This window comes from Cariama cristata, unplaced genomic scaffold, assembly GCF_000690535.1.
Source record: "Cariama cristata isolate BGI_N322 unplaced genomic scaffold, ASM69053v1 scaffold11582, whole genome shotgun sequence".
In the NCBI taxonomy this organism is placed as follows: Eukaryota; Metazoa; Chordata; class Aves; order Cariamiformes; family Cariamidae; genus Cariama; species Cariama cristata.
In genome coordinates this window covers 15,869-30,128 of record NW_009602169.1, presented here as the reverse complement: position 1 = coordinate 30,128, position 14,260 = coordinate 15,869, and the positions used below count along the sequence as shown (strand labels likewise).

At 37.1% G+C, this 14,260-nt stretch overlaps 1 protein-coding gene across 1 annotated transcript in view; it reads left to right on the top strand.

The window, feature by feature from the left end:
• The window catches only part of LOC104157344 (FRAS1-related extracellular matrix protein 2-like), a gene marked incomplete at its 5' end in the record, with an annotated part of 26,386 nt that overhangs the window by 1,478 nt on the left and 10,648 nt on the right, over positions 1-14,260 (top strand). The window contains 3 exons of the mRNA XM_009694641.1: positions 970-1,200; positions 3,952-4,077; positions 4,997-5,248. Coding sequence (XP_009692943.1) covers positions 970-1,200; positions 3,952-4,077; positions 4,997-5,248 — 609 coding nt within the window. The remainder of the gene's footprint in view (positions 1-969; positions 1,201-3,951; positions 4,078-4,996; positions 5,249-14,260) is intronic.

Here is a 14,260-nt window from a genome sequence, read left to right as displayed (position 1 = left end):
AGGGAAAGGTGATATGTTTTGATACATTTAAAAATACAGTTGGAAGAAACAGGCAGAGAAAGGAGAAGTTTTAAGTTTTTTCTGAAAACCTGAGAAAGACCTTTAAGATTTGAGTGGTACTGTGGGGTTCAAACAGAAGCCAAATGCATGAGTTGGAGATAATTCTGAAGAACTGTCATAATTTCCATGAGGGCCTGTCAGACAGCCTTAATCTGGGAGGGAAACACCAATGAAAAGCCATTTTAGAGCAGTCTGGGTCCAAGGCTGTAAGGTGTGTGCTGTCTTGGTGGGATGAACTGTATTGGATTTTATCCTATGGCTTTGTGTTTTCAGCTTGACTTGACTTTAATGATTGTCATTATCCAAACACTGAAATAAGAGGATAATCATTTTAAAAAAAATGTAGTGGGAATGACCACAATGGTTCAGATTTTACATCTTCTTTAATCCTTATTCTGTATGTTTTACCCCTATGTGTCTTTGTGTTTTCCTTAGCTTTCCCCTTGAAGGCTGAACTTTCCAGGTGTGGTTTTATTTTTTGTAAGAGAAATATTTTTGAGGGTTTCAGGCAGCATGTTACTTGGATGTTCTGGAACAGAAGAGAACCCAGAATGTTAAAGGCGGGGTGGGTGTGTGTGTGTATGTGTGGAAGTCTGTCAGCCCTTTTGGGCATCCATAATTGAACTATGGAGAAATAGAAACTTGACTGTAACCTCAGAGAATGTCAGGTTTTTCTAGGAGTTAGTTTTACTTTGCCTAATTCTATCCAAACTGCCTTTCATAATGTTAATTGTGCTTCCACCTCTATGTGTGACACCAATATAAAATGATCAAGAGTAACCGAGTTAGCTTGAACACTCTCAGGTTGTGAGAAGTATATTTTTCTAAAACTTCTTTTTTTAAAGATGACATAATGAGAGAAAAATTCCAAGTGATGTTTTTAATGACCTGAATTTCTGATTTTGGCAGGTATTAGCACCAAAGATGGTACTGCCAAGAAAGATAAAGACTTCAGAGGAAAAGCCCAGAAGCAGGTGCAATTTAATCCTGGCCAAACCTTAGCTACGTGGCGAGTACGGATTTTGAGTGATGGTGAACATGAACAGTCTGAGTCCTTTCAAATTGTTCTTTCTGAGCCTGTCATGGCAGTTCTGGAATTTCCTGATGTATCCACGGTGGAAATTATTGACCCAGGAGATGGTAAGAACGTTTCCAAACTGTACTGCCAATATGTGCATATACCAAAAGATAAACTGGAGGGCAAATGCGATGAGTAACAGTGGATAGTAAAGCTTACCTTTCCTCAGAATATTTCTGAAGACAGACTTGGGCATTGAGTAACCGTGTGTCCTCTATCACTTTAAGTGATTCACGAATATGTAGCTAAGATAGCATGCTTTGATGAAATACCTGCATTTTTCCTGTGATATATTATTTCTAGGTATTTTTTGTTTTGTTTAGTTTTGTTTTCATTTTAGGTATAACAGGTTTTCAATTCAATGTGTTTGAAAACAGAGTGTATCAGCACAGTTGGCTGGAGGCTGGCTTGATTTACTCTGCCATGATAATTCCTGTGGGAGAGGATAGTACAGGGAAGTCCAGATTGGTTGGTCCAAACAAGTTTGGGTCTTGGAGCAGACTAGTTGCATCAGTTAGGCCTTAATATCAAACTGAGAAGCTCAGTAAGGGTAAGGTTCACTAGGCCAAGTACAGCACAAGCTGTGTCAAGGACAAATAAAGTTATGGTTAAATGTAAATGAAGAAAGAAGCTGATTTAAAAAAAAAAAAAAAAGTAGAATGTGCTCTGGTTGCTTTGCTTTTCAGCTGCATCCAGACACTTGAACTCATGGGCGCTGGTCACACAAAACTGTTCTTAAGGAATCTTTCAAGTATTGGACAACTGTAACAGCTTGTTTTATATAGTCTTCCCTAATTAACATTTGAAGAGAACTGGGCAGGAAAACTGTCAGAGGTTTCTTAATTCCTAGTTACAAATGCAAGTTAAATGAGAGGTTATCTGACATGCATATTTACTCTCTGAGATAAATAGTGCTTAACTTGAAAAGCAGTGTGTATGAGACACAAAAATTATTTGAAAATGTGTTAAATCGCTCTATCTTTTCTATGATCAGTGAGACAGCGCAACTCAAGATAATCATCTGAGCATTCTTAATGCCAATGATAGTTTTTTCTATTTCTTATATTAAGATAAAATTTTTACAGTCTCAGAGAATTTGTAGTAATTATACATAAAGTGAAGTTGTGTGGGAGAAAATCAAATGTACAACTGCAAATGAAGGAATATCTACAGGAAAAATATAGAGAGAACTTTGAGGGGAAAGACTGGGTTTCCTAGTAATCTTTTAAAGTGCAGGGTATAACAAGTTCAGATGCTAACTGAATAGGAACCATCAAAAGTTTTATTCTGCTTCCAGTGAAAATTATTTTAAAGTTTATTGATATGAATGGTGTAGTCTTAGAACCAGAGTAGTGAGCTTGTTTGGAAAGCTGTACCAGCCTCTTGGTGTATGGGACATTAGTTAATGTTTTATTCCGAAAAGAGATTGCATAGGATGTGTTTTCTTATACTAGCTGAGATGTTGTAGATCATTGTCCTCTGAGCTTTTATGTTGTTCATAAGGTCTGTTAAACTTTTATAGTGTCATGTTACTCCTAGTTGGATAATTCTGAGAGAGACAGGAAACAGAACAAATCAGATTCCTGCATTTTTTTTTGAAGGATAGAGTTTTTCATTTTGTCAACTTAATTCTAAAGGGGTAAATAAAAGGAACAAATTGAGGGGTTTTAGTGTTAGGTTTTGTTATACTTTAAAACAAAAAGGTAGGGATTTGGTGATTTTCACATTGACTTTTTGACTTGCTGGAATAGCGGAAGTACCTAGATCTTATCAAACCTGAATTACAGCATTTTTAAGGCAGGCTTTTGACCTTAAGTCGTGCTAGTAGTATTTTCCAGTTGGAGAAATAAAACCTGGAACATGTTTTCAAAGAAGTCACATGGCAATTTTCAGAACATTGTTTACCAAAGTACTATGAAATAATTAAAATATTTGCTTTGTGCAATCAGCTGATACCACTTGATTTTTGTATTATACAGAATTATATTCTGTTTGGGCTGCAGTCATATCAATGAAACTATAAAGGTGCTTTATAATTATATGTGTAATCACCTTTTGCTCTTGAGTTTTTGAGAGAACAAGAACAAAATTGATCCTGAATCCCAGTAACAGCATGAAACTCAGCAATCTGTTTATATGAGTATAAAATAATGAAGGAGTTTAAAATGCATTTTAGTGTTTTTTTTCACTGAAAAATAGATCTAACATTCTTTGGTCCAATACGTTTTGTCATGAGATTGCTCTCCAGACTTCAATGTCTGTATTGGCTGGGTCTCCTTTGAGTACAACAGGAATGTAGATATGTAGCCAATTCAAATGTCCAAATCAGAGTAAGATAGCAAGAGTTCAGTCTTGCATCCTCAATGCCAAATGATTTTCATGGTTATCTTGATGCAGTAAGTTAAAGAATGGCCTTGCAGAACCACAGCCTGTGTGTTAGCTATGCCATTGATACTTCTGTGGTTAACAGTTGATAATGAAATACTATGGAAATAATAAAAATATGGACCTTGTGGACAAATTCTCCACTCTCTTGCACCATTAACACTAGATAATTAAATTACTCATATTAGAGACTACTTAGTAAGGACTTGTGAATTCAGATCTAATGATCTGATTTTCTTTTCCATTTCTGAAAGACTAAGAAACTCTACTTTTCTCACCCTCTAAGTTTTTCCTAAAATTTGGTGCCACATCTGATAAATACAAGTTATTTGTTGCACTTTTGAATACGCTCAAATGCTTCTAGCTATTTTACAAGTTACTTTATGAGGCCATAAACCTACATAAACAAATGTGTCTGCTCTTTGCAGAATCAACTGTCTTTATTCCTCAATCCACCTATACTATTGAAGAAGATGTTGGTGAATTATTTATTCCAGTCAGAAGAAGTGGAGATGTGAGCCAGGAACTGATGGTTATCTGCTACACACAGCAAGGTAACAGAATCTACTATAGAAAAAAAAAGGCAAAAATGGAAGAGACAGAAAAACAAAAATAATTGTTCCATCTATTGCATAATAAAATTGCTCGTAACTCTGTTAATTACTTTTTCATCTAAATATCTTCAGTCTCAGTTGGAAATGTATTCATGTTTGCAATCTGTCTTAGAATATTATTGAATATAACTGAAAAATTGTCATGTTCCAAATTTCTGCCATTTGTTAGAGGGTGAAGAGGATCTGTGTTCTTTATCTTATTGTAAGATTTTTATATGCAGCCCCATAGATCTGAAAGTGATGAGAACTGAAAGCACTGCAGTGATTTTCCAGGATACCCTTTACTTGTTTGTATCTTGAAAAAATTGGTATAAAATAATATTGCTTAGTTACCGTGCTTCTCCTTCCTCTGTATTTCAGTCTCCTATTAATTATATCCACACAGAGCATGGAGTCTCTACAGCTGTGCTTTTATTATTATTTTTCATCTGGAGAGATGAAGCAACATTTTTTTGGTGAGGTGATCTGGAATCAAAATAATTTGTTTTCATCAAATTCTATGTGTTATAGTTAATTTCTGGTCCACCAATATCTTCAATGGGTAAAATATACTCTGGGAGTTAACTAATAATCCTCACAGGGTCTCCTTTGTCAGTCTGTGTCTCTTGTGATAGACTACAATGTTCCTTCTGACTGAAAAACTGCAAATGAATTTAAGGAGCCATGTGCTTGCATTGCATCATATACAGAAGTAGTTTGTCCAGGGACCTCAGAAATGTAGCCTGGTCAGAGGTTTCAGGCCATGTTGTCACCTAAAAGTAAATAGAAATTAAAAGGTAATGAAAATAAAATTCAGCCTCTGTGATGAGATCATTATAACCATGGTTTGTATAGTGACTATTTTCCTTTTATGCCACAGGTACAGCATCTGGCACGGCCCCAACCTCTGTACTTTCTTACTCTGACTACATATCCAGGCCAGAGGATCACAACAGCATTCTACGTTTTGACAAAGATGAACGAGAAAAAATGTGTCGGATCGTCATCATAGATGATTCCTTGTATGAAGAGGCTGAGACCTTTGATGTTTTGCTGAGCATGCCAATGGGTGGAAGAATTGGTGCAGAATTCCCAAGCACTCAAATTACTATTGTACCTGACAAGGATGATGGTAAGACATCATGTAACAAAGGATATTCCGAGTTCAGGACAGAAACTACAAATAGCATCACACTCAAATCAGCATGAGAAATTGGATTTTTGCACTTCTTCCTAGGACTTAAAACACATGCTGCTTCCATCTGCAGATTTGAAAATACTATTAGAAAGCTATGTGGGTTTTTTAAAGTATTTAGTATCGATATTTTATGGTTTGAGAAAATCACATGAGCAGTGATTGGGAGTGAGGAGGCACACCTTTCCATTCTATGACGGTAACAGGTGTAATCCAAAATAGCACCCTGCTTGGGCAGCCTTATATTTGTGATTCTGAGGTTTTGTCTGCAAAGCCTTCAGGCCCCTTACATTATACTCCAAAGGACCATATTAGAGGCCAGAAGCCCTCTAGCTGCTGCTAAGAGGCAAACTGTAGTCCTTCTGATTTGATGCTGCATTTAAATTTCTACCTAGAAGTCTCCATATATGCTTCCTTTCTCTTTTTAATAAAGCAAATAATCAAAAGACAGTAATGTTGCTTTAGAAATCGCCTCAGTAAGGAGGTGCTGACAGAACGATGTCCTTTGTTCAAGTGGTCAATAACTTTGATATATTGCATTGAAAGGGACGTGTCTGGTGGTGATTAGAGAGAGGTCTGTGACTAAGGAAGAGTAGAATCAGCACACTGTATCACCAACTGACTTTGAAAATACATGTAAATATCACTGCAGCCCCAAGCCTCTCCTTCAGCGTCCCTAGCATTGATGTGGCAGCTTTTCTTCTAGGAGTAGTAGCAAAAAGGTTTCCTGGTACAATTGCTCTCATTTATGCATGGAGTTGGGAGGCTGACATCTCAACTGTAAATTCTGTGAAAAGAATACCGATAAGCTATTTTAGTCCTCTCTTGTGAGGCCGTAAACCATCTGTTGTGACACTGTCATATTTTGTGAAGACTAATATGAGGAATTACATAATGCAGTACTCTTTGAAAGTCTGATGCCAAGATAAGACAGTTATTATCAGCACAGCGATTTCTCCCTAGTTAAGGACATAAAAGGCAGCTCTTAAAGGCAGGAAGTTGACACCCATCTAATTGCATCATAAATACTCAGTTTGCCTGAAATTTCTCCTGTGTAATCCTGTGACAGAGGTGATTTTGTTTTCTCTGTGAAGCATTTGGGGAGTCATATAGCATTAATGAATACAGCAGTTTGAAATAACACTTCTTGTAAAGTACCAGATGATGTATTGAATGCAAGCTGAAATAGAAGTATGTTTATCTGACTTTGCTGTGATAGCAAATACAGGTTTATTTGTGTAGGTTTTTTACAACAATTTGATTTTTTGAATAATTTTGATGAATTCCTGAACTTTACAGTTTGTAAATGGCAGAGCATAGAATATTGGGAGAGTAACTATAAGAAATCATATCCGTGAAGAAGCTGATTACCCGGCTTTTGAAGGTGTTCTGATTGCTTAAAATGTATATGGAAAGTTTGGGATGGGGAGAATGTTTCTCCAAGAGATTATTTAAAACAGAGATGAGCTGAAATTAGAGCATCTAATTTAAGCAGGAACATCAGTGCCTGGGAGGGAACACTTTTATATGCTGTTTTTAGCATTTAAAATAAGATATTATCGTTCATAAGCTTATACAGTCATTTTAACAGTAACATAGAGTAACTTTGAATAAGAAACAATTAAAGTTAATAAAACTCAACACAGTATAGAACTTACCAGTTTATGAAACTCCCACAAGGTATTAGGGAAGTTAACAAGAAATGTCCTTTATTTTAACACTGCTTTTAGAAAACATGAGAAGTAAATTTGTTTGTATACCACCATTCAGTTTTAGGCCTAGTAATTCCTGCATTTATGAGCACAACTTTACTCAATGCTACAAACTTTTAAACAGGAATTATTTAACAAATAATAATAATCTTATGGGATTTATTTAAAAGACTGGGGAACTGTTTGGGACAGTAGAGTAGAATATTTTCATTATGTAACAACTGAAAATTCTACATTTGTTGGTAAGAGTAAACAATATTTTGGATATTGAAAGATAAGGGGGCTTTGAAAGATAAGTTTGGATCGTTTTTTACAAACATTCACTTGTCTTTTTTTACCCAAAGTGTTGCATGTCATATTTGAAATAGCGTGACAGAACTCCTTTTTTGCTTTCTGTATCAGTGAAAGTACTTCCACAAAAAATTCCAGAGCATTCAAGAACTGACTGACGATACCCTTACCAGTAAAGTTTTCTACCACATGCTTTTAGTTTGCACAAAAATATAATGCATGTTAACAAAAAGTCTGTATGCATTTTGTTCCATCTGAGATCTCTTGTGCTGCCTGTTCTATAAAAAGCGGAGTACAGACTACAGAGTGGATAAATTGTAAGTTATACCTTACATATTTATTTATATATTCACACACACATATATTAAAAAAAAAATATGCTTATTTCAGATTGTGTATATACACACATATTTACGTAACATGAGCAATTTAACACCCTGGTAGTCACAATTAAAAGTCTGCATAAATAAGCAGGGGATTTTAAGCAGCAGTGGTCACTATTGTATGTACTGCACAAAATTAATTTTGGTAAGTTAAAACAGTATGCTGTGTGAAATACAAGCATTTTCTTTTGCTTTTAACAATAAAATTTAATTCAGAAAATGCCTAAATAGAGGTGGATAAAAGCTTTAGCACATACATTATAGCCTATGAGCTATAGCAATGTTACCATACTAAATCCCATAGTCCATTTTAGTCTACTTCACGTCTCCTGATATATTTTTCTCATTGTTTGTTTAAATTAATCTTCTACTGAACAAAGTTTCTTTGGACAAATGTCACAGCATGTCATTAAGTTGTGATTTCTCAAAGTACTGTGACTGGATTCACATTATGCATTGACTTCTTCAGATCAAAAGATACAAACAGCAAAGGTCAAAGTTTAATAATACTACATGAGATCTTTCCTATGGAAGTCAAGTCAGCACTAGCAACATTACCTTATCTCCTCTGGCATTCAATGCAAGTTAATTAGGAAACATTCACCTTCGGTACCTATCATCAAAGTCTTTTCTTTTTCTTTTATTTCTAGAGAAGGCCCTTAGGGTCTAACTAAAAGAAATGAGTTGCTGTACAATCATGACAATAAACAAAAAGTAAAAGAGGTGTGCTCAACTTTCTAGTGAACCAGAGTATATTAAAGAAATTCCTGGCAACTGAATACTTTAATTGGGGATTATACGGTTGGGCTGTGCAAAATCTGAAAAAAAATCATGGTATGTAGAACATGCACAGGTATATTTACATAGATTGTGAAAAGTTATTTTAAAATTAGTGCTGCCGTTGGGACATTTCTTAATTTGGAAGGGACTTTTCCTGATAGGTCCTGAATTTGGAAAGAGATAGAAAAGAAGAAAAGTATTCAGTTAATGAAATACACAGCAAAGCTGTGTGTGGAGATCCTGGATTCAAAGTTACACATGTCATTACAGTTTAAGCACTAAAAAATAAAAACATGGATCTATTTGAGTCAGAGTTGATAGTTACTAACCATGAACTGGAAGAAAGGCATTCAGGGGAAAGACTTATGTAAATCATCCACTTTTGGAGTGGCAGTAATCTCACTTGATATTAACCATCTATACATTTAGACATCTCATTCAAGCAGGCTATGCCAGGATCCTTCTATACTTAATGAAGAGAGAGATGTACTCCCAGGAGCCAACCCATCCTAGGAGAATATCTAAACTGTTGAAATCAATCACCATGGGTACTTGGTGCATCTGAATACATTGATTTCTGACAGTAGTTATAAACCCTACCCTTAGAAATTTAATTTGCCATTCAACCCAAAGTCATAAGCACTACTGGGCATGAAGGAATTTTTTCTAATTTTCTGATAAAACAGCTCCTACTATGAAATGCCATTAAACAACAAACAGATACATAGCTATTCCTACTTCATATAATAATTACGATTTCTGAAGAAAAATCTAAAAGAATCTAGTTGAAATCTAAAGAAATGAATGCTGAAGAGTGTTTCAATAGGTATTTAGATATTCAAGATAAAATCCAAAACCAAACAAAAAACTTCAACCATTTTCCATACAAATATGAACTTGTGTTACTAAATCTAGCCAGAATTGATGGGCTGAACTACTTGTCTTCATGCATCTCCAGGATTTGGGGGATGAACAGAAATCTCTGAAGAATTTGAGGTCAGTTAATTGGCTCAGGACGTACCTATCCTGCATGGACAGCACAGAGTTCAGCATAAAGCTAATTCAGAGGAGGCACTTTACATAATAGATCAATATTATGCATCTAGGAAAAGGAAGATAAGGTTGCTGTGCACTTTTCATTCTCCTTGGAGAGAGGAGTTCTGGAGTTTAGTCTCAGGCCCAGAAGACACTCAGACCCCAGTCTTCCATGGAAATGCCTTAATCTCCAGGCACTTAGCAACTAAGCAAGATCAGCCTGGAAGCACTCTCTGTTTTTCCAACTGAAACTGTGACTGAAATCAATTCACACATATAGAGAAAAAATGAGATCAAACTCATTTGTTAGTATTCATCTGGGAATGAGGAGCCTCTAATTTGGTTCCAACTCTAACAGTGTTGCTGTGTTGTGTGCAACAGGTCTGATACAACATGCTTTACTTCTTGCAAGAAGGCTCGCAGTCAAAGCTCTACTCTCTCATAGCCAAATGTTTTGATTGCTAGGCTGCTGATTTGGACTCTTTTTTACTTACTCTGTTTTGTGTTGTGGGCAAATTTAAACTCTTGATTTACAGTCACATTTGGAAACCAGAATAGAAGAGGTGTGATGAATGCAGAGCTGTAAGTTTGCAGCTAAGAGGAGAATGCTTACAATTATTTTGTTTACTTCAAGTTTTTAGTCAGTGGCTGTCTTCCCATGTGATTTTAATTCCATGCTACTGTATTTAGTGTTGCCATGAGAGCACACAGCCTTACATGCAGGCTGACAAACAGTCATCTTGCCTTAGTGGAATTGTTGAAGCCTCATGCTGTTCACAGCAGGAAGTACATTAAATACATTTGTTCCACTTCATTCACATTAGATGGGCGAGCAGCCGTTCAGACTTCTTCTTGACATTTCTACATCAAGGCTGGGAAAACAAAGGACTCAGGTTTATGTCGGAGGTTTGCTTACCATTTTCTTTATACCTACTCAACCAAATCAATCACTCGTATCATCTATATGATAGAGGATAGCACTATCTGGGAATATTTTACAGCTGAGTAAACTGGATGGTGGTATGATCATGGTATGATAATGCAGAAAGCCAATGTTGGAGGTCAGACAGAACAGGTTAATTCATTAGTCTTCTTGAGATTTCTTTAAAACCCTTGCTATCATTCCCCCTACAGTTAATTAAACTTTGGAAATCCTTAGACCATGTTCTTGAAATCAGTAGCCACTAGCACTTGTCCAACTTGCTTCAAGTAGTACAGTTCATATTGACATTTACTATCAATACCCTGAAAAGAGGCAGAAAATCAGCACTGCAATGCTACATTATAAATATATGTTTTGCAGTCTTCCAGCAGGCATACAGATTCAGCTAAGTTTCAGTGTGTATACTGAGCCAAATTTCCAGCTGATGATAACTAAATATTCTCTTAGTAACACAGTTTGTCAGGAGGACATCCTTATCTCACAAGGCTATCTGGAATCTCCTTATTTCCACTGGCCTTGAGACAGGCAATCAAATGTGTAATTTTCTTTTCGACGATAAGTGTGCCATAACCTTACACTGAATGAGTGGGTGATTGGTTGCTCATGGTAGTTAATATCTGCTAGTCTATTTGTCTGATTTTAGATACAACCTGAACACTATAGGCAGAGCATGTCCAGTGTTATATTACGGACTGGAGTCGTGATTTGACCAAGTATCCTTCACCATTCCCTGGACATCACTAAAATAACGAATTAGTTGTTCTTTTTTCCTCTCTACATCCATCTTTGACTACTTTCTTCCTTCTCTATTTTTATAGTGCCTGTTGGTCTGATGCTTCTGGCACTTCTGTGCAGCTTTTAACTTCTTTTGTCCTCTCATTAGGTAAAATCTCTGTGTGACCCCTTCCCTTTCCCCAGTCTGTGGCAGGTGGCCAGACTGGCAACTAATCAGGGGGAAAAGTGGAAGACAGCCAATTTATGACACTTGTTATACTCCCAGTTTTCTTTACTTATAGTTTCTTATTATCACCAATTCAACAGAGTGAAAAATATTCAGTTTATGATGATAGCCTTAAAGATTTTGGAAAGTTCCTGTTTTCTGTCTATCACAGAAATAAATTAATGTCATATCTTACAGTAGGACATTCTATAGAGGCAACTAGGTGCATTTATGACTTGCTTTTCTACCATTATCTGTTGCTGACAGTTTAATGTATGTGTGTGTCTGCAGGTACACACTCACACATTGTATAGCTATGAACTACAGATGTTGGATTAATCTCACTTAGCTGCTTAATAACTAGGTTTATAGTCCAATTGTATGATCTAGGCTCCTTTGATAGGTAAGGAGTACAGAGCATGACCTCCAGACAGTACTTTGTCACATCTATGTCAGATGGCTCCTTTACAATAGAGGACTCAGCAGGTGGAGCACCATATCTCTAAGCTTTCACTACTGCAGGTTCTTAAATGGTTAGCTTACGTATGCATGATTACATTTCTATGTGAATTATAGTAGTATTTCTAGGAGAGTGTTGAAATATAGCAAACAGCGTTTGAGTTTTGTACTCAAAGCACATAAAATAGTTGATAAGCAGAAGATACGAAATTACACAAACTGTAGAAAATTGATACTTTATGTTAAATCTAGAATGAGTTAAATGAAAGTATGTGCTTACATGTACTGATGTTGTTTTCCAGAGCCTAATGGATCGTTGTTTTATGACAGTTCACTCAAGTACAATGAACATCTTTCTCTTTCCTATCTTCCTGTAGCATGTTGTATTTTTTATGGCTTTGGTTTTTGTAGTGCATATCTTTTTTTTCTTATAGACTGTTTGAAAACATAATGAATGCCTAGCAAACCATTCCAAATTAATAATTTGTTCTTCGTTTCTTGCGATTGTAGGGAGTGAGTTTAGTGACCTAGTGAGCGCTTTGTGTGTTTAAGATTTGGATAATCAAGTTGTGTAGGACATCTTGGTGCATTCAGGTTTCCTAAGATTTCTTCAGATCATCTTGCTTCCCCTGAAGCTCATTATACTGAGACTTTGCCATTTTGCTCCTCAGTCTTTGAAGACCCAAAAGATACTCAACGACAGAGTAATCAGTGTACCCCATTGCGCTTTAATGACATTGATTCTCCTTTTGAACGTGTAAATCCTCAAAGGATTGACTCAGTTATTATCTCACATTATTGTCTGTCAGGCAACTCTTTTCTCTTCCCTCCCGCACAAATGGGGTCAGAAGACCAAAAGAGAGAAGTCAAGAACTTTTAACATACAGCAGAGCATATTTGGTGTCATTAGAGCTCTGCTTTTGTGGTCTGATAAGTCTGGCTGTTGCACTGTTTTCACTTCTGTTCTGTCCTCTCTGCCAAGTCCTGTCCTCAACATTAGCTGCTGTAAATGGAGTGCAGAAGGTCTCTTGCATATTTGTCTTCTCAGACCTCAGTGGGCTAAATGTGTTCTCATTGTATGTGGGCAGAAAAGCCTGTAAGAAATTGTTTCTGCTAGTTCAGCAAACTCAACATAACTAGCATTGTGACTGAATCATAAAAATGCAAAAATCTACAGTCAGAATTGGGGCAGCATCTTTCTTAGCCTCTCTTGTGGTATGGTCAAGATGTCTTCAATCCAGAAAAGTCTGTGTACGCATATAGGCAGAAGACCAGATTTAACAACTAACTACAAGAATGGACAGAATCATAATTTTCTTTTTAAAATGTGGTACAAGCTGTGCCAGAAATGCTATACAAATACCAACAGCTGCCTGGAAAACAAAGTATTTTAGATTTCTTGCTTATGCTATTCCTCTTCTATGCACCATTTGTAGTAACGATAGTTATAATATTAGTGCCTCCCTTCTTCATTTATTCTTCAATGAAACCAAACACATTTGCTGCTTTGATAAGATTCAGATTTGTAATTCATTTGGTTAAAATTAATTTAACAGCCTCACCTCTGTGCCTGGTAAGATCATGGAACAGATCCTTCTGGAAGATACGTAGAAACATTCAGAATACAGGGAAGTGATTAGAGACAGCCAGCATGGCTTCGCCAAGGGCAAATTGTGCCTCACTAATCTACAGGCCTTCTATGATGAAGTGACTCCATCAGTGGACAAAGGAAGTGCTACAGATGTCACCTATCTAGACTTCTTCAAGGCCTTTGATGCAGTCCCCCCCAGCATTCTTACCTCTAAATTGAAGAGATACGGGTTTGATGGATGGACCGTTGGATAAGAAATTAGCTGGATGCCCACATTCAAGTAGTTACACTCAATGTTTCGATGTCCAAACAGAAACCACTAATGAGTGGTGTTCCTCAAGGGTCTGTACTGGGACCAATACTATTTCATATCTTCGTCAATGACATAGTGGGATTCAGTACACGCTCAGCAAGTTTGCTGATGACACCAAGCTGTGCGGTGCGGTCAACACACCTGAGGGAAGGGATGCCATCCAGAGGGACCTTGACAGACTTGAGAAGTGGGCCCATGCGAACCTCATGAAATTCAACAGGGCCAAGAGCAAGGTCCTGTACCTGGGTTGGGGCAATCCTCAATATCAGTACAGACTAGGGGATGAATGTTGTGTGTCCCTGTGCAGACGGACTTGAGGGTACTGGTGGATGAAAAGCTGGACATGACCCAGCAGTGTGTACTGTGCAGCCCAGAAAGCCAACTGTATCCTGGGCTGCATCCAAAGCAGCGTGACCAGCAGGTCGAGGGAGGGGATTCTGCCCCTCTACTCCGCTCTGGTGAGACTGACACCCACCCCCCCCCCCCCCCCGTCTCCCCTCAC